At 62.0% G+C, this 23,713-nt stretch overlaps 2 protein-coding genes across 4 annotated transcripts; one reads left to right on the forward strand and one right to left on the reverse strand.

The window, feature by feature from the left end:
* Positions 1-776: 776 nt before the first annotated feature.
* Positions 777-15,708, forward strand: PLXNA3 (plexin A3). 3 transcript variants are annotated; one of them, XM_082376398.1, is made up of 32 exons: positions 778-2,864; positions 3,269-3,808; positions 4,191-4,373; positions 5,313-5,441; positions 5,513-5,613; positions 5,884-6,007; positions 6,093-6,249; positions 6,326-6,425; positions 6,600-6,714; positions 6,854-7,054; positions 7,258-7,354; positions 7,475-7,665; positions 7,745-7,890; positions 7,982-8,102; positions 8,218-8,354; positions 8,437-8,607; positions 8,812-8,905; positions 8,991-9,230; positions 9,309-9,452; positions 9,530-9,764; positions 9,851-9,993; positions 10,125-10,339; positions 10,428-10,494; positions 10,588-10,734; positions 10,820-10,979; positions 11,141-11,244; positions 11,454-11,550; positions 11,842-12,032; positions 12,336-12,505; positions 13,040-13,252; positions 13,462-13,612; positions 14,640-15,708. In XM_082376398.1, the coding sequence occupies exons 1-32, from the start codon at positions 2,268-2,270 to the stop codon at positions 14,733-14,735; spliced, it is 5,577 nt and encodes a 1,858-aa protein (XP_082232524.1). In that variant the 5' UTR covers positions 778-2,267; the 3' UTR covers positions 14,736-15,708. The 3 variants fall into 3 exon arrangements, with proteins under 3 accessions (XP_082232522.1, XP_082232524.1, XP_082232523.1); XM_082376397.1 differs by having other exon boundaries at positions 780-2,864; positions 10,083-10,339; XM_082376396.1 differs by having other exon boundaries at positions 777-2,864; positions 7,258-7,665; positions 10,083-10,339.
* A 4,544-nt stretch (positions 15,709-20,252) lies between these two features.
* On the reverse strand, positions 20,253-21,646 carry LAGE3 (L antigen family member 3). Its single transcript, XM_082376399.1, has 3 exons — positions 21,317-21,646; positions 20,832-20,960; positions 20,253-20,580 (listed from the first exon to the last, which is right to left on the reverse strand). The coding sequence occupies exons 1-3, from the start codon at positions 21,589-21,591 to the stop codon at positions 20,466-20,468; spliced, it is 519 nt and encodes a 172-aa protein (XP_082232525.1). The 5' UTR covers positions 21,592-21,646; the 3' UTR covers positions 20,253-20,465.
* Between the last annotated feature and the right edge of the window lie 2,067 nt (positions 21,647-23,713).

Below are 23,713 nucleotides of genomic sequence, written 5' to 3' on the forward strand. Positions count from 1 at the left end.
GTGGCGGGGGAGAGGCGCGCGCCGCGGACGCGGCCATTGCGCGAGGGGGGTCGGCTCGCTGGGTGGGGACGCGGGCCGCTCACGGGGTCCCGGGCTAAGCACTGGGCCTCTCCCGGCCCCACGGAGGGGCGGCCCCCGCCCGCGAGCCCTGCCGCTCGGCCCTCCCTGGGCGCCCCCGCCCGGCGCGGTGGTACGGTCCGGGTTTAAAAGGCCCTGGCGGCCGCGGGCCGGCCCAGTGTGTGGGCGGCGGCGGCGGCGCGGGCGCGCGGGGCGTAGGGCGAGGGGTGCGGCGGCGGGGGCGCGCGAGCGGGGCGGTGTGGGGCTCGAGGGCGCGTCCACGTGGCCGGCGGGCGGCCACCCGGAGCCAGCGGCGGCGGAGGGACAGGTAGGTGGTCTCCATCCCCCGCCGCCCGTGCGGGGCCAGCCTGCTCGGCGGCCCTGGGCTCCGGCAGCGCGGGGGTTCGTCTCGGCCTTTAAGGGGTCGGGCCCTGTCCCTGCCTCTCGGGCGCCGGCCTGACTGGTCCTTCGTGCCCGGCGCCGGTAGGGACCGTCCGTCCGCGGCTAGCCCCCCGGCCCGATGGGGACCCTTTGTGGCGGAGGAGCGGCCCCTGCAAGGACTGTTGCGGCGCCTCCATCCACTAGGATCCCCGTGGATCTGCCGGGGTGGGGGTGGGGGGTCCCTGGTGGGGGCGGGGCGAGCCGGGCAGGCAGCACCGCGCGGGGCGTTGGGGAGCGGGCGCTAGAGCCGGGTCTCTGCGAGGGTCTGTCCCCACCCTCGGGCTCTGCTGGCAGGGCCGTAGCAGAGAGGCTGGGTGTGCCTGTGATGCCCGAGGCTCCCGGTTACAGGCTGAGGTTTGGGATGGGCACTTGGGCTGCAAATTCTGCCTTTCCAGGTCTCCCTCCCGACCTGTCCCATCCCCATTCTTAGGCCTGTATTCCTGTGCGGTGTGGAGGAGGTGAGGGTGGCATGAGGCCTCCCTTCTCCGTCTTCCTTTCTTCTCTGGCTCTTGCATTAAGGATCCAGGATGCGGACCTGACAAAAGAGCCCCAGAGATGATCAGCCTGAGCTGAAACTTTGCAGTTCCAAGCCGGGTCTTCTCCTTGTTCTAGCAAATGCATTTTTTCCCTTTTCCTTGGTTGCTGCCTTCGTTTGGTTCCCCGCACCCTCCCCAAGCTGGGTAACTTGTGTCTCCCTTGGGGCTTGGGCACTGAGAGGGTATCGCTGAGCCCTGCCCCCTTGGCTGCCACGACACTTCTCTGCTGTCTTTGCTGCCTGGAGCTGGCCGAGGGCTGGGTGTGGCCTGGGGGTGAAGACCCAGCCAAGCCCAGTACTGCTCCTGTGGTCCCCCACCCCATCTCCCCAAAGTCTCAGCTGTATTTCAGAATGTTGCTCCCCTTCCATAGGGCTCCTTGGGCCCCCCTGCGTCTCCCCTTCCCCAGCTAACGTGTGGATTTGGAGGGAGAGCCGCGCAGGGCTGCCTGGGCGTCCATCTGGCTGTGCCTGAGCAGAGCCTGACTTATGTCTGTCTCTGCGCTTTGCTCTGGGGGCAGGCGACTCGGCTTTGTGTTGCAGCCGGTAGGCTAGATGGCAGGCTCCTCCTGGACGGCCAGCAGACGGAGGCCCCTGGGGCGAGGAGGCAGCCGGGGCCAGGAAGGTGGAAGTGGCAGCCCTGGTTCCCATCTGGTCTCAGGCTTTGACGCCTCAGACCCCTGTCCTGGGGTGGTGTCCTGACAACCCCCACCAATTTGCGATTGTTCTCTCCCTACCTTTTCTCCTTTCCCCAACTAGGGTGGGAGGCACGTCTGTGGCCTTGGCTTGCCCACGGTTGGGTTGCTCTTGTGTGCGGCTGGCCACCCTCAACTCTGGGATCTGGTGTTTGGCTTCTCCTTTCTGGAGGGCCTCCCACCCTGCCTTTCCTAGCATCTGGCTCTGCTGCCCCCTTGGGTGTGGCCCAGCTGAGGCGAGGCCTCCTGGCTCCTTTCCAACAGTGGGTGGGGGATGATTGATGGCCCCCAAGCCTGCCTGCACTCGCTGCTCACTCGTGCGCCCTGGCGGAGGCCCCTCCTCTCTCCCAGCCGTGGTCGCCATCTGGGGCTCTGGCATGGTGGTGGGCGACTGGCCTCCACCCTCTGTGGCGTGGCTCTTGGCCTGCTGGGGGCCCTAGGCCAGGCAGGGCCGGAGGCGGCTGGGCTCCCTGGGCCGGGGGCCTCTGACCGGCACTCCCTGTCTCTCCTCAGGCCCCCCCCCCCCGGGGCAGCCGCCGGCCATGCCCGCCGTCGGCCTCCTCCTGCTGTTCCTCCTTGCCGTGGGGCGGGCCCTGGGAGGCAGCACGCCCTTCCCTGCCTTCTCAGTGACGGACACCTCGCTCACCCACCTGGCCGTGCACCGGGTGACCGGGGAGGTGTTTGTGGGCGCGGTGAATCGCGTCTTCAAGCTGGCCCCCAACCTGACCGAGCTGCGGGTCCACGTCACGGGGCCCGTCGAGGACAATGCTCGCTGCTACCCACCCCCCAGCATGCGTGTCTGTGCCCACCGCCTGGCGCCTGTGGACAACGTGAACAAACTGCTGCTCATAGACTACGCAGCCCGCCGCCTGCTGGCCTGCGGCAGCATCTGGCAGGGCATCTGCCAGTTCCTGCGCCTGGACGACCTCTTCAAGCTGGGCGAGCCGCACCACCGCAAGGAGCACTACCTGTCGGGGGCCCAGGAGCCTGACTCCATGGCGGGTGTCATCGTGGAGCAGGGCCAGGGGCCCAGCAAGCTGTTCGTGGGCACCGCCGTGGATGGCAAGTCTGAGTACTTCCCCACCCTGAGCTCCCGAAAGCTCATCGGCGACGAGGACGGCGCCGACATGTTCAGTCTGGTGGGTGAGCCCGCCCACCTGCTCGGCCGGCCCCCGACCCCTGCCCTCCCCTCCCCTCCCCTCCCTTCTCGCCCCTCTGAAGAGCCAGCTCCCGTGCCCTCCTGCCTTCACTCTGTCCTGGCTCTGCGTCGGGAAGAGCCCTGGTCCCAGAGGGGGCAGGCTGCTGAGGACGGGAGGGCGGGCCGGGTCCTGGGACGGGGCTGCTCAGCCTGCCCTCTGGAGCCTTTCTGGCCTGGGGTCCTGTGACCGCGCGGGTCGGGGGCAGGGAGGTTGTGGGGGAAGCCCCCCGGGGGCCATGTGGGCGCAGGGCCAGGCTGGGTGGCGGGGGCCCAGGGGCCATGGTTGGGGAGGTCGAGGGTGGACCTAGGCCTCGTCCCAGGCTCTGTCCTCCACCCGCTCCCCAGGTGTACCAGGACGAGTTCGTCTCCTCTCAGATCAAGATCCCCTCAGACACGCTGTCCTTGTACCCAGCCTTCGACATCTACTACGTCTACGGCTTCGTGAGCGCCTCCTTCGTGTACTTCCTGACACTGCAGCTGGATACCCAGCAGACGCTGCTGGACACGGCAGGCGAGAAATTCTTCACGTCCAAGATCGTGCGCATGTGCTCGGGGGACTCGGAGTTCTACTCGTACGTGGAGTTCCCCATCGGCTGCTCTTGGCGCGGCGTGGAGTACCGCCTGGTGCAGAGCGCCCACCTGGCCAAGCCCGGCCTGCTGCTGGCCCAGGCCCTGGGTGTGCCGGCCGACGAGGACGTCCTCTTCACCATCTTCTCTCAGGGCCAGAAGAACCGGGCCAGCCCGCCGCGGCAGACCGTCCTCTGCCTCTTCACCCTCAGCAGCATCAATGCCCACATCCGGCGCCGCATCCAGTCCTGCTACCGTGGGGAGGGCACGCTGGCCCTGCCTTGGCTGCTGAACAAGGAGCTGCCCTGCATCAACACCGTGAGCCCTCACCCGCCCCCGCCCCTGCCCGCGGGCTGGGCCCTCTGCCCCTTCCTGGGTCTGCGGGGCTCGGTCTTGGGAACGACAGCTTCGCCCGGGGTCCCCCGCCCCCTGTCACCCCTCCTTGCTTCTGCTGCTTCTCTTTCCTCCCTGGCCTGCCTTCCCCCCGCCTCTCTTGGTGGGTGTGCTCTCTGTGTGGACCACCCCCTTCTTCTTCCCGACCCTCCCCACCCCGGCCTGCTCCTGCCTGCTCTCCGTCCTCCGCCTCCCTCCTCAGCCCCCGATTTTCCGTGGGGTCCCCCCTAGGACGTGGGGTCTCATTGCCTCTGTCCGGCTGGTGCCCCCCAGCTCTGACTCGTGCGTCCTTCTCCTGTTTCACCAGCCCATGCAGATAAATGGAAACTTCTGCGGGCTGGTGTTGAACCAGCCGCTGGGCGGGCTGCACGTGATCGAGGGGCTGCCCCTGCTAGCCGACAGTACCGATGGCATGGCCAGTGTGGCCGCCTACACGTACCAGCAGCACTCTGTGGTCTTCATCGGCACCCGCGGCGGCAGTCTGAAGAAGGTGAGCCCCGGAACGCTCGGCATGTGGGTCCAGAGCGTGCGGATGAGCCCTGCAGCACCTTGGACGGGGCCTGGCCACTGGGGGACGGGGGCCTTCCCAGGCTGGGCCCCAGGAGCCCAGCTGTGCTCCACGCACATGCTTGAGTGCCACCGCCCGCCGTGGCCTGAATCGCTGGCTTCCTGTGGCTCTGGGGGCAGAGCGGGCCTATCTCCGGGCCTCCCTGCCGGGAGAGCCGGAGCCGCCATTGCTGGGTCCTCAGTCGAATGAACGAGGAGACAAATGTGGACCTAACCCTCTTTGCCCTCTTGTCCCCTCGTGGGCACGGGGGCTGCAGTGCCGGCAGGGCCGCAGCTGTTCCTGTTCCAGGGTGTTCTGAAGGGACAGGAGTCAGGACAACTGCCACATTCTCCTGCTCACCCGGGGGATGCGGGGCTGTCTCTGCGGGAGGTCGGGGGTGGCCGGGGGAAGGTTTGTGAAGGGAGCCACTGAGCTCTTGGGGCCTGGTCTGCTTCCCTCCTGGTCCCCGTTTTGCATTTGTCACAGCTTTATTGGGGTGTAACTGCCGTGTCACACTGCCCCCCCCCCCCCCGTTTAAAGCATACATCTCAGTGATTTCAGTAAGTTTGCGGAGTTACTCAAGCATAACCGCTATCTCATTCTGGGATGTTGCCATCATCCTAAAAATCCCTTCCCTTTTAGCTCTCACGCTTTCCCTGTCCCCCAACTCTAGGCAACGCTCATCTCTGTCTCTATGTCTTGGGAGGCTTTTTGGACTGGCTGTGTCACCCCCAAGGGCCTCCAGGGGGCAGCCTTGGCGTCCTCCTTCCCTGGTCTGTGGGACAAGGGGGCGGCGGGCAGGCTGGGTCCCTGGCTCGAGAATAGGATGCCCGGGCGCGTGGGGTGCTGCTGTGGCGTCAGGTGGCTGGTCTCGTGGCCCAGGTACGGGTCGACGGCTCTCAGGAGGCCCACCTGTATGAGACGGTGCCTGTGGTGGACGGCAGCCCCATACTCCGTGACCTGCTCTTCAGCCCCGACCACCGGCACGTCTACCTCCTGAGCGAGAAGCAGGTGGGCCCGCGGCAGGCCGGGGGGCGGGGGTGGGACGGGGGTGGGGCGGGTGCTGACACGGCTGCCCCCAGGTGAGCCAGCTCCCGGTGGAGACCTGCGAGCAGTACCCAAGCTGTGCAGCCTGCCTGGGCTCGGGGGACCCGCACTGCGGGTGGTGCGTGCTGCAGCACAGGTGAGGAGCCGCCCAAGTGCCCACTCCCCCCAGCTGCGCCCCTGTGGCCTCCCCCTCCCTGCCCTTCTACTTTCTCCAGCTAACGAGTGGAACCTCTATCCCAAGTGACATCCCTCGCTCGGACCCCAGGGGATGAGGCCGAGGCATGCGGTTGCCTGGTGCCGTGGGCTGGGCTGGCCGTCCCCTTCGTCCCCCCCAGGCCCCCGCTGCACTCCCGCTCCGGGCCTTGCTGGGGCAGCTGTGGGATGGGCCTGGCCTGACCCCACGCAGATGCTGCCGCCATGGGGCCTGTCCAGGCGCCTCGGCCCTGCATGGCTTCGCCAAGGAGCTGAGCAAGTGCGTCCAGGTGCGGGTCCGGCCCAACAATGTGTCGGTGACATCGCCTGGGGTGCAGGTGAGTGGTGCGGGGGGTGCGGGTGTAGAGGCCCGTGCACACGTGTCAGGGGTGCGCGCAGCTCTGAGCCCTCTGCTTCCCCCAGCTGACCGTGGCCGTAAGCAACGTGCCGGACCTCAGTGCGGGCGTGAGCTGCGCCTTCGAGGAGGTGACCGAGAGCGAGGCCGTCCTGCTGCCCTCTGGAGAGTTACGCTGTCCATCGCCTTCCCTGCAGGAGCTCCGGGCTCTCACCCGGGGGCACGGTCAGTGGATGGGCTGCTGGGGGCAGGGGTGCTCTCTGTCCGCGGCTCACGCGTCGCTCCCCTGGGCTCGCTGCAGGGGCCACGCGCACCGTGCAGCTGCAGCTGCTCTCCAAGGAGAGCGGCGTGAGGTTTGCCGGGGCCGACTTTGTCTTCTACAACTGCAGCGTCCTCCACTCGTGAGTACTGGCCCTCCCGACCCCCGTCCCCGTGTCTCTGTTGCTCGCGGTGTCGTGTGGGCCTCAGGCGGGCCCCGGTGCCTTTTGCCTTTGGTTCCCCGTGTGTCCCACAGGAGGGACGGTGAGGGGCCAGGCCCGGTCTTCTCCGTGATTTCTGAAGCCTCTCCCCTCCAGGTGCATGTCCTGCGTTGGCAGCCCTTACCCCTGCCACTGGTGTAAGTACCGCCACGTGTGTACCAGCCACCCCCATGAGTGCTCCTTCCAGGAGGGCAGGGTCCACAGCACCGAGGTGAGGCGGGCGCCACACGCGAGGGGGCCGGGCTCTGCGCGGGCCGGTCCCTGGCTTTTCTGCCTTCGGTCTTGGGGTTTTCTTGGAGCCCCCTTAACCGGGGGCCGGCCCAGCTGGCTGATGGGTGTTCTCCCCTCAGGGCTGCCCTGAGATCCTGCCCAGTGGGGACCTCCTGATCCCAGTAGGCGTCATGCAGCCTCTCACTCTGCGGGCCAAGAACCTGCCGCAGCCCCAGTCGGGCCAGAAGAACTACGAGTGCGTGGTCCGGGTGCAGGGGCGGCAGCAGCGGGTGCCTGCCGTGCGCTTCAACAGCAGCAGCGTGCAATGCCAGAACGCCTCGGTGAGGCCCACCCGCCCCGCCTCCCTCGGGGGTCCAGGCTGTGCAGGGCTGGGCGTGGTGCAGATCTGTGCCCAGCAGACTGTTCTAGAAGCCTCAGCTGACCGTGGCGAGGGACCTTCTGAGTCTTCTGCTGGGGATTTCTGAGCTGGGGGAGGGGCGGTCTGCGCACCTTCGCTGGAGTCACGCGGGTCCCCCTCCCCCAGTATTCCTATGAAGGTGATGAGTATGGTGACACCGAGCTGGACTTCTCCGTGGTCTGGGATGGAGATTTCCCCATCGATAAGCCCGCTACCTTCCGAGGTGAGCGGCGGGATGGGGCTGAGGAGCTCGCCTCCTGGGGCGGAGAAGGCACGTGCTGGGGCCGGGCCCACAGCGGGACCCTTCGTAGCTGCTCCCCAGCGGTGCCCTCTGTGCCCACAGCCCTCCTGTACAAGTGCTGGGCGCAGCGGCCCAGCTGTGGCCTCTGCCTCAAGGCTGACCCTCGCTTCAACTGTGGCTGGTGCATCTCGGAGCATAGGTGCCAGCTGCGGGCCCACTGCCCGGCCCCCAAGACCAACTGGATGCACCCGAACCAGAAGGGCGCTCGCTGCAGCCACCCCCGCATTGCCCAGGTCGGCCTCCCCACCACCCGCTGCCCTCTGGGTACCCACTGCCTCGGCTCACCCTCCCGCCTCCCCTCCTGCTCCGCAGATCCACCCGCTCATGGGGCCCAAGGAGGGAGGCACCCGGATCACCATCGTGGGCGAGAACCTGGGCCTCACCTCCCGAGACGTGGGCGTGCGGGTGGCCGGCGTGCGCTGCAACTCCATCCCCGCCGAGTACGTCAGTGCCGAGAGGTGAGTGCGGCTGTGCGGGCGCTGGGCCTCCCCCCGGCCTGTGGCCGGGCGCCCAGGCCTGACCTCCGACCCGACCCGACCCGACCCCTAGGATCGTGTGTGAGATGGAGGAGTCTCTGGTGCCCAGCCCGCCACCGGGGCCCGCGGAGCTCTGCGTCAGCGACTGCTCGGCTGATTTCCGCACGCAGTCTGAGCAGCTCTACAGCTTCGTGGTACGTGGGCTGCCCGCCCCCTTCCCTCTCCCGCTCCTTCCTGGCGGGGGCTGTGGCCCGGCCCTGCTGGGCGCCTGCTGTCTCCCCGCTCCCGTCAGGGCTGCTTCTCCCGTAGACGCCCACGTTCGACCGCGTGAGTCCCAGTCGGGGCCCAGCCTCGGGGGGCACACGAATCACCATTTCCGGTCATTCTCTGGACGCCGGCAGCAGAGTCACAGTGACCATGAGAGACAGCGAGTGCCAGTTCGTGAGGTGAGTGTCGCAGATGGGGGCCGCGGGGCCGGCAGGTGGCAGCCCTGGGCGGCCCACTCCAAGTCCCCGCTTGCTGACATAGGAGGGATCCTGAAGTGATCGTGTGCATCTCGCCTGTCTCCACCCTGGGCCCGAGCCAGGCCCCCATCACCCTGGCCATCGACCGCGCCAACATCTCCAGTCCCGGCGTCCTCTACACATACACCCAGGACCCCACCGTCACTCGCCTCGAGCCCACCTGGAGCATCATCAAGTAAGGCCCTCGGGAGAATGGGGCCTGGCTGGCAGAGGGGAGGCTGGGGGCCAGGTCCTTGAGTGCCCGGCCTGGGCCTCGCCTGGTGACCGGGTGACCCAGGGTCGGGGGGGCCCTGGGCTCCCATGGCAGCCTCGATAACACGCCAGGGCTGGGCTCAGGGTGGTGAGGAGGAAGCCTGAGGCCCCTCACCCCCATCCCTAGTGGAAGCACCGCCATCACCGTGAGTGGGACCCACCTGCTGACGGTCCAGGAGCCCCGGGTCCGGGCCAAGTACCGAGGCATCGAGACCACCAACGTGAGTGCCAGCTGCCGCCATCCCACCCCTGACCCCCTGCCCGCTGTGGCCTCACGTGCTGGGCTGCCCACCTTTGTCCCCACAGACGTGCCAGGTGATCAACGACACCGCCATGCTGTGTAAGGCCCCCGGCATCTTCCTGGGGCGGCCCCAGCCGCAGGCCCAGGGTGAGCACCCTGACGAGTTCGGCTTCCTGCTGGACCACGTGCAGACGGCCCGTTCCCTCAACCGGTCCTCCTTCACCTACTACCCCGACCCCAGCTTCGAGCCACTCGGGCCCTCTGGGGTCCTGGATGTCAAACCTGGCTCCCACGTAGTGCTGAAGGTGCCGGTGTGGTGGGTGCCTAGGGCGGGAGGGGCGGGGCGGTGGGGAGCCCTGGCCAGCAGCGCTCTCCATCTGCAGGGCAAGAATCTGATCCCTGCGGCGGCTGGCAGCTCCCGCCTCAACTACACGGTGCTGATCGGGGGCCAGCCGTGCACGCTCACCGTCTCAGACACGCAACTCCTGTGTGACTCCCCCAGCCAGACGGGCCGGCAGCCGGTCATGGTGGGTAGGGGGCAGGGAGGCCGCCAGAGCAGCCTGGGGCGGGGGTGGGGGTCAGCTTACGGCGCCTGTCCCTGCAGGTGCTGGTGGGTGGCCTGGAGTTCTGGCTGGGCACCCTGCACATCACGGCCGATCGGGCGCTGACCCTGCCGGCTGTGGTGGGGCTGGCGGCGGGGGGCGGGCTGCTGCTGCTGGCCATCACCGCCGTGCTGGTCGCCTACAAACGCAAGACTCAGGATGCCGACCGCACGCTCAAGCGCCTCCAGCTCCAGATGGACAACTTGGAGTCCCGGGTGGCCCTGGAATGCAAGGAAGGTGCCTGCATGGGGGTGGGGGGTGGGGCAGGCGGCAGGGGCTCCCTCCTCCCTCGCCGCTCACTCTCCCTCACCGGCCCTCCCCAGCCTTCGCTGAGCTGCAGACAGACATCAACGAGCTGACAAACCACATGGATGGCGTGCAGATCCCCTTCCTGGACTACCGGACCTACGCCGTGCGTGTGCTCTTCCCGGGCATCGAGGCCCACCCAGTGCTCAAGGAGCTGGATGTGAGTGCCCCCTGTTGCCTGCCCATGCCCTGTCACCCCCAGGGCCACCTGCACCCTCTGAGATGCCCCGTCCCCCACCCCGCCCCCAGACACCCCCCAACGTCGAGAAGGCCCTGCGTCTCTTTGGGCAGCTGCTGCACAGCCGCGCCTTCGTGCTCACCTTTATCCACACTCTGGAGGCTCAGAGCAGCTTCTCCATGCGCGACCGTGGCACTGTGGCCTCGCTCACTATGGTGGCCCTGCAGAGCCGCCTCGATTATGCCACGGGGCTGCTCAAGCAACTGCTGGCGGACCTCATCGAGAAGAACCTCGAGAGCAAGAACCACCCAAAGCTGCTCCTGCGCAGGTACTTGGGGCCCCCTCCGCCAGCCCTGCCCCTCCCCTGGGAGGCCCAGCCCTGCCCGGCCAGGGCCCCAGCACCCCTTTCACCCTAGGACCGAGTCGGTGGCTGAGAAGATGCTCACCAACTGGTTCACCTTCCTGCTGCATAAGTTTCTGAAGGTGCGTGCGCTCGAGGGGCAGGCGGGGGCGAGGGGGTGCGCGGGGGCAGCCGGCCGCAGGCGGCGGCAAGCTGTGTCCCGGCCCTGGCTGCAGGAGTGCGCCGGGGAGCCGCTCTTCCTGCTCCACTGCGCCATCAAGCAGCAGATGGAGAAGGGCCCCATCGACGCCATCACGGGCGAGGCGCGCTACTCCCTGAGCGAGGACAAGCTCATCCGCCAGCAGATCGACTACAAGACGCTGGTGAGCGGGGGGCCAGGTGGGCAGGGTATCGGGCCTGAGGGGACGCCTCACCCAGGACCCACCCTGTGGTCCCCCTCGCCCTCAGACCCTGCACTGTATGTGCCCGGAGAGCGAGGGCAGCGCTCAGGTCCCGGTGAAGGTTCTCAATTGTGACAGTATCACCCAGGCCAAAGACAAGCTGCTAGATGCTGTGTACAAGGGCATCCCCTACTCCCAGCGCCCCAGAGCTGAGGACATGGACCTAGGTGAGGCCCCTGCCCTCTCCTCCTGGCACCCCCCACCTCCTGTGGCCGCGTTACCTTGGCTGGCGTTCACTCTCCCCACCTGAGCTCTGTCCTCTGAGGGCAGTGGGCCCAGGGTCCCAGGGGACGTGGAGCAGGACCTCAGAGCTGCCTGTGGCCCGCAGAATGGCGCCAGGGCCGCATGGCCCGCATCATTCTCCAGGACGAGGATGTCACCACCAAAATCGAGTGTGACTGGAAGAGGGTCAACTCACTGGCCCACTACCAGGTGAGGAGCCGGAGGTCCACTCACGCCCAGGGCCCCTGGGAGCCATGGCCCTGCCCCTCCCCTCTCTGGCCCCCGCATCACAGGCCCCCCTCGGGGAGCCGTGGGAGCTGCCCCACACGTGCCCTGCCGGGCCGGGGTAGGCGGTGGCTCAGGCCCCTTGGCTTCTCGGTCTCCTGCATTGCCCCCCTCTCTGTCTCTGGGATCTGCAGGTGACAGACGGTTCCTTGGTGGCACTGGTGCCCAAACAAGTGTCAGCCTACAACATGGCCAACTCCTTCACCTTCACCCGCTCTCTCAGCCGTTATGGTAGGCGTCCTCAGTGTGGGGTCTCTGCTGGCCCCGTGCCCTGCGAGGCTGTGTCGGCCGTCGCGGGGAACCCCCAGCCCCACCCCGTCTGAGCAGCCAGCTTGGCTCTGGCGGCCCCCCTGGACCCTGCTCTCAGGAGGTCTCTAGTTCCTTAGAGCCTAGAATGCGGTGGGCCCGTGAGAGCAGACGGGCCCCCTCGGCCTGCAGGGCTCCCGAGATGGAGGGGAGCGAGAGCCACGGCGACGGCTGGTGTGGCCCCACTGGCCTAAGGGGCACCACCCTCTGCCCCAGAGAGCTTGCTCCGCACCGCCAGCAGCCCTGACAGCCTCCGCTCTCGGGCACCCATGATCACGCCCGACCAGGAGACGGGCACCAAGCTGTGGCACCTGGTGAAGAACCACGACCACGCTGACCACCGAGAGGGAGACCGAGGCAGCAAGATGGTCTCGGAGATCTACCTGACGCGGCTGCTGGCCACCAAGGTGTGGGCCTGCCCCGTGCCACCCTGGCCTTAGTGCACGTGCCTTCTAGCCCGGCCTTGGCCCTGGGGTTGGCCCGGGCTGCCTGGGGAAGGGGCCACTGGATTGTTCCAATCCCAAGGGACTTGCTCAGCGCCTTTGCTACGGGAACTGCCACCCTGAGGTCGAGGCCAAGCTTGCCTGAAGGGTGCTGGCCGAGCAGGGAAGCCTTGCTCGTTGTGAAGCCTCTCCGTCCCCGTCTGTCCTGCCGCGGGGACGTCCCGCCCTGGCTCCCCGTCAGCTGGTGTCCTTGCTGCGCCCCTGCAGGGCACGCTGCAGAAGTTCGTGGACGACCTCTTCGAGACCGTGTTCAGCACGGCGCACCGGGGCTCGGCCCTGCCTCTGGCCATCAAGTACATGTTCGACTTCCTGGACGAGCAGGCCGACCAGCGGCAGATCAGCGATCCCGACGTGCGCCACACCTGGAAGAGCAACTGGTACTGCCGTGCACCGGCCCTCGGGCGGGGGCGTGAGGAGGCTTGGCTGGGGCTCGGGGACCACGGTCAGGACGCCAGCGGGGGCTTGGCTGGTCACCCTGGCAGGAGAGGACAGCGGCCTGGCACTGGCGGTGCCGCCGAGCACAGAGAGCAAGTGCGTGTGATTCCGCAGGCGGGCTCTGCCGGGGCTTCAGGCGGCTGGGATGTGGGTAGTGTGGCCAGCACCCAGAGGTGCCCTTGGCCCTCAGGGCCTTGCTGCTCAGCTGGTGGTACCGCTGACACAGGGCAGAGATAACCGGAAGCCCGGTCCAGGGCTTAGCCGTGCGGGGGGGGGGGGGCGCGTTGAAACCCACTGAGGACAGAAGACCGTTCACTCTGACTTCTCGCCGCTTGAAGTCAGGCAGAAAGTTAAAGAAAAGGCTGCTACCTCTCAGTGCGTCAGTCTCGCTGCCTGTGGGCCTGCGGAGGTGGGCGCGGACGGGAGGGTGTGCGCGGGGAGATCGGGGAGCTGCGGGCCTTTGTCCCTCTGTCCAGCCTGCCCCTGCGCTTCTGGGTGAATGTGATCAAGAACCCGCAGTTCGTCTTCGACATCCACAAGAGCAGCATCACGGACGCCTGCCTGTCGGTGGTGGCCCAGACCTTCATGGACTCCTGCTCCACGTCCGAGCACCGCCTGGGCAAGGACTCACCCTCCAACAAGCTGCTCTACGCCAAGGACATCCCCAACTACAAGAGCTGGGTGGAGAGGTGGGCCCCAGTGTGTGGGGGGAGGCGGGGCCGGGACCCCAGGGGACGCGGCTGCTGGGCGAGGGGGCAGGAGCTGTGCCGCCACGGGCTGGCTCCTCTTCGGGAAGGGCTGGCTTCAGGAAGAAGGCCCGGAGGCTGGCCTGGCAGCCAGGGCAGGGGCTTTGGCTTTTGTGGCGCCTGCTGGCACGACCTCCTCGGGGTCCCAACAGGTACTACCGGGACATAGGCAAGATGGCGTCCATCAGCGACCAGGACATGGACGCGTACCTGGTGGAGCAGTCCCGTCTCCACGCCAGTGACTTCAACGTCCTGAGCGCGCTCAGTGAGCTCTACTTCTACGTTGCCAAGTACCGCCAGGAGGTGCGTGCCGCCCCCTCCGGCCCCTGCTCGTTGGCTCTGAGGGTACTGCTGGTGGCAGAGGCAGGGGCGTGGTGGGGGTCAGCGAGCCCAGCTCTTGGATTCCTCACAGTTCCTCCCCCAGCCAGGCCCTTAAGGTGGCACAGGTGACACTCTGTAGATGCTGGGATTTGAGGGACCCACTAGAGAAGCCACTGGCTGGAGCGCAAAGCTCTGGTCCGGCAGAAGTTAGGGGCCGGGAGCACACGGAGGGCTGGGTTGCCGATGGGCTGGGGCCAGAGGTGGGCGGGGTCAGCCCACCTGCCTGGTTTGTGGCTGGAGAGTCGGGGAAGACAGATGCGCCCGCTCCAGGGTTGGATTCCTGGCTGGAGATAAGAATGGGTGGGCCCGGACAGGGCCCCGAGCCTGGATGAGCTCCCCAAGGGGGGGGGGGCGCCACGGGCAGCTGGAGAGGGAGACGTGGCCCAAGCACTGAGCCCTGGGACACTCAAGAGGTGGCAGAGAAGAGGGGGGACCGGCTGCAGAGTCTGAGGAGGCTCGGGAGGGGCCCCCGAGTGCCAGACGGGTCCTGGAACACGCGTGAGGACCCCCCCCCCCACTCCCGCCCTGGGCGTCAGGGAGGAGGGAGCGATGGGCTCTGTCAGGTGCTGCCCATGGTTAAGGGAGGTGAGGCCCGAGATCGCGGAGACCTGGGTGAGAGAGGTCTGGGGTAGAGGTGGGGGTTAGGAGGGGATGGGAAATGGGGGCCTCCAGTCCAGACCACCCTTTGGGAGGCGCTGTGTGCCGGCCGTGGAAAGGAGGGGAAGAGGGCTGTGCAGTCGGAGGAGGGGTTGGGGTCAAGGAGGAGCTGGAGGCCCTTTCGGAGGCCAGAGGCTGGGCCCCTCCCACGTGCCCAGGGCCCCGGCGGGGAGGGGTACGCTGAGGCCCGAGGGAGGGGCGAGCCCACGCCGGGGAATGGGGGGCAGCGGGGGGGGGCTTGGCCAGGAGGAGCCCGCCCCTCAAGAGCCCAGCTCGGGGCCTCTTCCTGCAGGTTCTCACCGCTCTGGACCGAGATGCCTCTTGCCGGAAGCAGAAGCTGCGCCAGAAGCTGGAACAGATCATCGGCCTCGCGTCCAGCAACAGCTAAGGGAGGCGGACCCCGTGAGGAGGGGGCTTCTCAGTCCTGAGCCGTCCTCCCGTGCAGAGGGGCGTCTCCCGCCTGGGTCCCGGGGCTGAGCCCTGGATCGGGTGGCATGAGGTCACCGGGCCAAGATGCTCTGGGCACAGCCGGGCCCCCATCATTAGTGCCTTGCTTTGGGCCCTGCGTGGGGAGGGGGTGACCGGACCAAGCCCCCCGACCCGGCAGCAGCAATACCCCCGCCCTCCCACCCTCGTGCCGGGGGTTGTGGTCGCCCCTGCCCTCCTTGCTATTTATACCCCAACCACCTATTTATTTAATTTATCTCCACCTCACCGTCGTCTCCATCTGTAAATACGCGCCCCCTACTCCCCCGCCCCCCGGAGGTTGCCAGCCTCACTCACCTTCTCTCCTTGAGTCCTCCCGGCTCCCTTGTGACAGGGTCAGCCTTGGCCTAGCCTCTGGCCCCGCCCCCTTGCCCTGGCTGTCCCCACCCATGCCGAGGACGGGGCCTCGGCACCAGCAGCCCTTGGGGCGGGTGAGGCACCGAAGTTGCCCTCGGACGGTGGCTCGGCCAAGGGGTCCCCCTGCGGCCACCGCAGCAGCCCCTCCAGACTTCTCGGGCCGGGACTGTACCCCCTCCCGGGGCCCCGATCTCTCTCAGCGCCTGGAGAGCTTGAACCAGGCTCCTGCCAGGGCGTGAGCTGGGCCTGGGGGCACCGAACTCCCCTTCTCCGGGCCCTGCTGCCAAACCCCCTCGGTGTGGTCTGCGTGTCCAGACCCCTCATCCTCCGCTGCCCTGTCCTGCGCCCGCCCCGAGGGGCAGAGGCGGCAGTGCCTTACTCCTTCGTCCTTCTGCCTCCTCGGAGGAATCTGGCCCCGGCCCGCGCTCCTGGAAACCCACTTGGCCCCTTTTTCTCTTTTTTGCATGAGGTTTTCTTTGTCCTCGTAATTTTTTTTCCTAATTAAATGTTGAGAAATGTACGCAGTGTGTGGCTTTGGCCTCAGGGCAGGCGGCTGCTCCCCGAGCGAACGTGGAAGCAGGTGGGGAGGCTGTCGGACTCTGCATGAGCTGCTCGCCCTTGACACGGGGGAAGGGTGACACGTTGCAGGGTTTCTGAGGACTTGAGGAGCTCCAGGGCCACGTCCAATCCATCAGTGAGTCCTGGTGGCTCCACCTTCAAGACACATGCAGAATCCGCCCCCTTCTCCCCACCTCCACTGCCCCCAACTGGTCCAAGCCGCCCTTGTCGCTTGCCTGGATGCCAGGGTCCCCATTTCTGCCCTGGCCGCCCTCAGCCTCTTCTCACCATGGGAGGCACTGGGACCCTGGTAACATACACAGTGGACCTTGTCCCCACTCTGTTCAAAACCATCCAGGGCTTCATGGCCGCAAACGCCTTCATATCTGACAACTCTTTACTGTCCCAAGTGCACTGCAATCATTGTGCTCCTACCTACCTCCTGCCTCTCACCCTCTTACGCCGCACGCCTGTTCAAGTAATCCGGGTGGGGAGAAAGCGGGATGCGATTTTAAATAGAGCGGCCGGGAATGATTTTCAGGTGAGCCAGGGGGATCCCCAGAGGAAGAGCGTTCCAGACTGAAGAGAACCAGTGCAAAGGCCTTGAGGCAGGAGCCAGCCTGGCATGTTTTTTTTTTTTAATAAACTTATTTATTTATTTATATTTTTGGCTGTGTTGGGTCTTCGTTGCTGCGCGTGGGCTTTCTCTAGTTGCAGCGAGCAGGGGCTGCTCTTCCTTGCGGTGTGTGGGCTTCTCATTGCGGTGGCTTCTCTTGTTGCGGAGCATGGGCTCTAGGTGCGCGGGCTTCGGTAGTTGTGGCACGCAGGCTTCAGTAGTTGTGGCTCGTGGGCTCTAGAGCTCAGGCTCAGTAGCTGTGGCGCACGGGCTTAGTTGCTCCGCAGCACGTGCGATCTTCCCGGACCAGGGCTCTAACCCATGTCGCCGGCATTGGCAGGCGGATTCTTTACCATTGAGCCACCAGGGAAGCCCCTGGCCTGGCATTTTTGAACGGCTAAGGAAGCCAGTGCGGCTGAATCAGGATGAGCAAGCGGAAGGGTGGGAGTGGAGAAGATCGGAGAGGAAACGGGCTGGATCACATCTGGCTTTTTTTTTTTTTTGGCTGCACTGGGTCCTCATTGCTGCGCGTGGGCTTTCTCTAGTTGCGGCAAGAGGGGGCTACTCTTCGTTGCAGTGCACAGGCTTTTCATTGCAGTGGCTTCTCTTGCAGAGCTCGGGCTCTAGGCGCGCAGACTTCAGTAGTTGTGGCGCGCGGGCTCAGTAGTTGTGGCACATGGGCTTAGCTGCTCCGCGGCATGTGGGATGTTCCCAGACCAGGGCTCGAACCCGTGTCCCCTGCATTGGCAGGTGGATTCTCAACCACTGCGCCACCAAGGAAGTCCCTCACATCTGGCTTTTCAGGCCACTGTAAGTTCTTTGGCTTTGTCCCTAAGAGTCCCTTTTGGAGATTATTTTTAACAGAAGAGTGACGCAATCCGACTTATGTTTTAAAGCAACCTGGCAGCTTCACCAGTTCATCTGTCAGGCCAAGGTAGTAGGCTGATTCTGGGCTTTGCTGGGTGAGGGAGGGAGAATCAGATTGACGTCGGGCCCTAGAGCCTGGGGTACTGTAGCTCGGGACCTGCTGGCAGAGAGGAGCCTGGGGAACTGCAGAGGGTCCCCCTGGAGTATCAGGGGGTGCTGATCACGCCCCGGGCCTGGGAAAGGGCTGCCAGGAAGGATTAAAGGTAACTATGCTCAGGGCTCAAGCAGGACCTGGATGAGCACCTGTCCCCACTGGCCAGAATGGAAACCTCGGAATTCAAGAGGCCTGAGGGAGGGCACTCAGACGGGTCTTGCCTCTCAGTAGCGGGAAAATAATTAATTCTACACTAGAAGCTGCTCTAGCGCCATGTAGCAAATCTTAGAAGCAAGATTCTAAAGAATCAAACTGTCTCCAAGTAACCACAGCACCTGAGAACAAAGTTCGAGTATGTTTAGGGATACAAAAATACCCAGGACCCAAGGGAAAACATACAAGGTCTGCTATCCAAGCAAAAACACTTGGCATGAAAATAGTAAGTAAAGACCAGCCCATTAGAAGGAGATAGAGCAATCAATAAAAGGCAACCAGATTGGAAAGGAAGAAGTAAAACTTCCAAGATCGCAGGATATTTTAGAGGGAGCTAACTCCCCCTGCCCAGATCCTGAGCCAGGTGTGCCAGCAGTTTTCTTCACTGATCTGAAACAAAGCCAGTGAACTACAAAATTCCTAGCCTAGTGTTTCTGGGTTGCTTGCTCTTCTCACACACTGTTTTTTATTTTTGCGGGACACCAACCTAATGGTGACATAGATGTGGGGAAACCAGAATTGTGGTGGGAGGGCACAGTTTCTGCAGTGAGTAGAATAGAACCATTTGGGGAGGAGGCAGAGGGACAGTGGCGTGAAAGTGCTCAATTCTCATCTCCCCATCGATAACTAAAGTCTTAAAAATGGTTTTTAAAAAGGGAAGAAAGAAAAAGACCCTTGCTGTAGCCACCAGAGCTGCTGCGTGCCGGCGGGGGAGATGCTCCTTCATCACCGTCATCGCCATGCCCACCGCCACCATCCCCAGCACCAGCGTCCCCCTCCCTCCAGCCCACGCGGCCAGAGCTCTCTGGGTTCTGTCCCGGCAGACTCCGCTCACGCACGTGCAGGAACAGGGACCGGATCTCCCCGCCACTGGCTGGCAAGAATCCCCTAAATGCAGCCAAAAGATATGAAACACAGGCTGTGAAGAAACTGGGCCTCAGGCGAGGGAGGACCCTCAGTGACCTCTGGGAGCTGAGACCCCGAAGAGGTGAGCCGTGCAGCTGCCCCAGCTTGCTGTCTACACGGACTGTCCGGACCGAGTCCAGCCGCCTCCCCGGGTCTCGGGGGTGGATCGCAGAGCGCAGGCAGCCGGAGCTGGCGGGTGGAGGACCGGAGAGGACACAGCGGCACAGGGGGAGAACCGTGCCCAAGGGCGGAGGGTCCATTGGAGTGCGCTGAGGACCCCTGAGCGGCACCAGCGTGGAAGGAAACTCTGCGAGGCGGGGGACAGGGCCACCCGAAAGGATGGAAGGTGACTCTGCCCAGCGCTCGAGCAGGACAGGGGCTGGGGGCCGTCCCCACCGGCCACAATGCAAACCTCATAACTGGGGAGGCATCCGGAAGGGGGCTCAGAAGGCTCGCGCCTCAGTAGTGTGGGAAAAAAATGAATCCTATGGGACTTCCCCGGCGGTCCAGTGGTTAGGACTCCGCACTTCCACTGCAGGAGGTGCGGGTTCGATCCCTGGTCGGGGAACTGAGATTCCACATGCCACGGGGTGCGGCCAAAAACTAAAAAAAAAAAAAAAAAAAAAAAAGTGAACCCTACACTGAAAGCTGCTCTGGTCCCACACAGCAAATCTTCAAAGCAAGACTCAAAAGGATCTGTCCCCAGTAATCTAACAGCATCCCAGAACAAAGCTCAAAAAATATGTCTAGGAATACAAAGATACCCAGCCCCCAGGGGAAAAGGCTCAATATCTGACACTGAAGAAACAACTACCAGGGATACAAAGCAGCCAAATCTAATCCTTAACCAGGAGAAAAATTCATCACTGAAAGGCACGCAGATTGGAAAGGAAGAAGCAAAACTGCCTTTATTCTGAGAAAACGTGATCAATGATGAAAATCCAATGGCATCTACCAAAGAGCTACTAGAATAAGTGAGTTTAGAAAGGCTGCAGGATACAACACCTTTTACAGGAAGCTAACTCCTTCTAACTAAAGGCTTAAATGACTGTCCTAGCACTTTTTCTTCACTGATCTGAGACAAGGCCAGTAAGCCACAAAGCTCCTATTCGAGTGTTTCTCGGTTGTTTGCTCTTGTCATACAAACCCAGTTTTTAAAAAAATTTTACCGAGGAGACCCAGTAGTGACAAGGACGTGCGAAACCAGCGTTCTGGTGGGAGGGTACATTTTCTGCACAATTTGGAGAGCAATTTCACACACTGCAGCGTGAGAGCTTTACATATTTAACCAATTCTACCTCTTGTAGTCTATCTTAAGAAAACAATCATTCAGGCAAAGCTCTACATACAAGTATTCCACTGAATCATTACCTATAATATGGCAAAAATTGAAAATAATTTAACATTCAATAATGTATCTTTTATGTATCCGTTCAATAATGCTTTTGAAGAATTTTTAGAAAAAGGTTCATGTTAGATGAAAAATATCAGGAAAAATGCTACACTTGCAAAATATTATTACTGTTACACATTTACTACATAAATACCACTATAAAACTAAGAAAATATTCCAAAATGTTGACAGTAGTTAATACTGAACGACAGACAGGACCTATCCTCTTCCATTTCTTAAACTGTCTTCAGTTACGTTGTACTACTTGAATATCTGAATCACAGAACCTCCCCTCCAATCTAAGGACAAAGGCAAGAATATTTAAAGGTGCTGTAGTTGAAAATAAAGTCAGACATAGCATCGTAGTTCAGTTTTATTTTCAGTAGTTAAGAAACATTTAAGCACCAAACAAAGCAAGTGAACCCTCAGCACCCAAGGGCCAGTAGAGGCAAAAGGTGAGGCCCCCATAATAAAGTGGCAACTACTACAGGAATCACTGCCCTAGGAGGGATGCACTGTCTAGGAAGGGACACAAGTTTAGACCTTAATCCCTTTCTCTAGCCCTGGCTTAGCGTGCAACAGGGGGCCCAAAGCGCTGCATGGTCCGTATCACCAGAGAAAGCTGGTCAAGAAAGTTGACGATGGAAATTTGGAGGAGGTGGGAATCTTCAGCTCTCCAGTGGCTAAAAGTGACGGAAAAAGAAAATCAAGGTGATGGTAGCAACCCCTCCAGTCCCTGGCTCTGCCCCTCTATGACACCGAAGCCGCTGCCATCTCCACTGGAGTGCCCGCTGGGGCGGAGATGGGTCCAGTGCACCGCGTCACCTCCCTAGATCCAACCCTGGAGTGTCTCCGAGTCTCCAATAGAGCGCCCTTGGGGGAGACTGGCCCGGCCACCTGCTGCCACTCCCAAGCAGCCCTTTCTAGAACTTACACCGCCAGGACGCTGCCGCTTACTGTGAGCTCCTTCCCAACAGCCCCGTGGTGCAGTTCGGCATCTGGGGCCAGGGACCCACGGGCGATCTCCGCCTCCAAGGTGGACGGGAAAGGCACACTTAGAGCGCTGATGGAGATTCGGTTAAGGCACCATCCACACGGATTTGGTGCTTTGGGCCCTGTCTCAGGGCACCCTGGCCAGTCTCACCCCTTTCAGGACTGCTTCCAGCACCCTCCCAGACCACTCCTGGCCCTAATCCACCCCAGCCACCCCGCTGCCCCGTGCTCTCATTTCTTCGCCCCCAGGCGCCCCGGGTTTCCTTCTGCCCTTATTTCTCCCCCTCAAGACCACCCGCCAGCAGCCCCTGACTCCCCCTTCTCCCCTTCGCTCCCAGGCTGCCCCTGACTCGTCCGTCCCTCTGTCCCACCTCCCACCGCAGGCAGCCTGCAGCCCATTCCCCACTCCGCCCTCGGGTAGGATACAATACGTGCGGCCGGCTTCCCGGCCTTCTGGCCGTGGACGCGGGGTGTCCGCCCGGCCCCGGAGAGTGCTGTGCCGGCGCGACACACAGAGCTCCGTCGTTTGCAGCGGCGGCAGCACCCGCGCTGCGAGGGCCGCCCCGACCCCCCCTGCCCCCCTGGCTGCCCAGGCCTTCAGCGCCGCCCGCCATCCTGCCTGCGCCTGCGTCCGCCTCTGCCGCCTGCATGGCCGCAGCGCTCCGCCTCCGACTCCGTCTTCGGGCCGCCGGTCTCCCCATCCGCTCTCTCCGCGGTCGGCTGAGAGACGACGGTTCCTTCCTGAACCTCCGCCCCCTCGCGCTGACTCCGCCCCGTGCGCCTGCGCAAACAGGCCCCGCTGAGGCCGAAGGGGTGCGCGGTGGATTCCCGCGGAGCCGGCCCGCGGCGGTGGGGGGGGGGAGGTTCTCCAAGACGCCCTTGGCCGCAGAGAAACTGAGGCTCCCTCCCAAAGCCCTGGCCCTTCGCAAACTGTGTGACGCGATTTTAACTTCCTTTTTCTGTTTTCCTGCAAGTTTTTGACAGTGACCTTATACGACATTTTAAATCAAAAATAAGTTTTTAAACTGCCGTGAAATTTCCGATGGTGATAGTCCTGTTAGTTTTCTGTTTTCCTACTTTGTAATCATAAGGAAGGGCAAAAAGCTGAACTGGGTCACCGAAGCCTGTTGGATCTCCCCGAAAATAAATCCTAAATCACCCCACTTCTCTCCACACAGTAGAATCAGTTCTTAATTTTTGATATAAATCACATCATATCATGTCCTTGCTTAAAATCCTAAAACAGTTTCCCTTTGCCTTTGGAATCAAAACCAAACTCCTTCCTGTGTGACCTGGCTCCCGGCTCCTCCGCTCTCTGCCCCCACCTGCCTGCTTCCTCACTCTGTGCAGCCTCTAGGGTCTTTTCTCTGCTCCTGACCAAGGGTGGCCTGCCCCCGTCCCCCTTTGCACTTACTCTTCCTCTTTGGAAGCCTCTGTCCCCAGACTCCGCGGCTGGCTCCTTCGTGTCGTTAAGATCTTGGCTCCAGTGTCACCTCTGAGAGGCCTTCGGGATCACCAATCTAACATACTACCCCCAGGCGCCCTTCATCACATTTGCCCATTTCAGTTTGCTGCGTTTCTAATAATCTGAAATTGTAACTTTGTTTCGTTCACTTCCGTTGATGTACTGTCTCTGGTACACTTTCACTGCAGTTTATGCAGTAGGTGGTTTGTTGCTTGTTGGATGAAACAGAGTATTAAGCAAGTACAAAACTCAGTGTCTTGGGCCTAGCAATGCCACATGTAGGAAGTTACTTCACAAATATGAAACAACATATTTATAAAATTACTCATTGTAACATAACTGGTAATAGAAAACTATTGGACACAACACACATATCCATCAGCAGGGAACTGGTGAAATCAATTGTGGTTCATTCATACAATAGTCCTAAGCAGCAGTAAAAAGAATGAAAATCTCTAATGAAAAATGAAATGATTTCCAGGATATATTGTTATATGAAAATATGAGAAAAGCAGGGTGCAAATGACAACTGCACACACGCTCACAGACACACATGCTTATTGGGGAAAAAAAATAAGGAGGATGGAAAACCCTGAAACTAGTGAAAATTATCACCTATAGGGGGTTGAGATGGCTATGAGATTTCTTGTAATATACCCTTTTGTGTAGTTTTGACTTTGAACCATGCAAATATTTTATATGTTCAAAAATACGTTTGAGGGACTTCTCTGGTGGTCCAGTGGTTAAGACTCTGTGCTCCCAATGCAGGGAACCAGGGTTCGATCCCTGGTCAGGGAACTAGATCCTGCATACTGCAGATGAGACCCAGCGCAGCCAAATAAATAAATAAATAAATAAAAATAATATATATATATATATATATATATATATATATATATATATATATATATTTGAAAGAGTGAAAAAAAGCTAAAATTGAATATAAACAAAAGCAAAAAAAACCCCCCCAAAACCAAATAAGCCTAACTGCATATCCAATTGATAACAGAACCACACAGAGAAAATAAGTCAGGGAGCTTCCAAATTCAGCCCTCTGACTGTGCTCCCTTCATGGGATACATTCTAAGGACAGAAAGACTCCACTCTATTCTCAGTATGTATGTTGTTGGCAATGATAGTGCTGAGGTGATTGTGAAGCTAGAGTCTAAGGTAGACTCTATCTGGTAGAGGACATGAGTAAATATATCCATATATGGATGTTGTCAGGAACATCACTGTGGAATGAGGGAAGGTGAGAAACAACTGTACTGCCAGATTGGAATTGAGGACTGCAGTATGAACTCTTAAAAAATAGATTTCCTAGTTTTGTCCAGTGAAAGAGTCTAGAAGCATTGAAA

This window comes from Balaenoptera borealis (assembly GCF_965194805.1).
Source record: "Balaenoptera borealis genome assembly, chromosome: X".
NCBI lineage: Eukaryota > Metazoa > Chordata > Mammalia > Artiodactyla > Balaenopteridae > Balaenoptera > Balaenoptera borealis.

What these genes read in the sequence shown, in the direction of transcription:
- PLXNA3 (XM_082376396.1), top strand. Translation starts at nt 2,268, where the DNA reads ATGCCCGCCGTCGGCCTCCTCCTGCTGTTCCTCCTTGCCGTGGGGCGG. An exon ending in GAGGCATCGAGACCACCAAC is followed by an intron (nt 8,906 to 8,990) that starts GTGAGTGCCAGC and finishes TTGTCCCCACAG; the next exon opens with ACGTGCCAGGTGATCAACGA. An exon ending in CGGGCCGGCAGCCGGTCATG is followed by an intron (nt 9,453 to 9,529) that starts GTGGGTAGGGGG and finishes CTGTCCCTGCAG; the next exon opens with GTGCTGGTGGGTGGCCTGGA.
- LAGE3 (XM_082376399.1), bottom strand. Translation starts at nt 21,591, where the DNA reads ATGGGGAGACCGGCGGCCCGAAGACGGAGTCGGAGGCGGAGCGCTGCG. An exon ending in GGAAGCCGGCCGCACGTATT is followed by an intron (nt 20,961 to 21,316) that starts GTATCCTACCCG and finishes AATCTCCATCAG; the next exon opens with CGCTCTAAGTGTGCCTTTCC. An exon ending in AGCGGCAGCGTCCTGGCGGT is followed by an intron (nt 20,581 to 20,831) that starts GTAAGTTCTAGA and finishes CGTCACTTTTAG; the next exon opens with CCACTGGAGAGCTGAAGATT.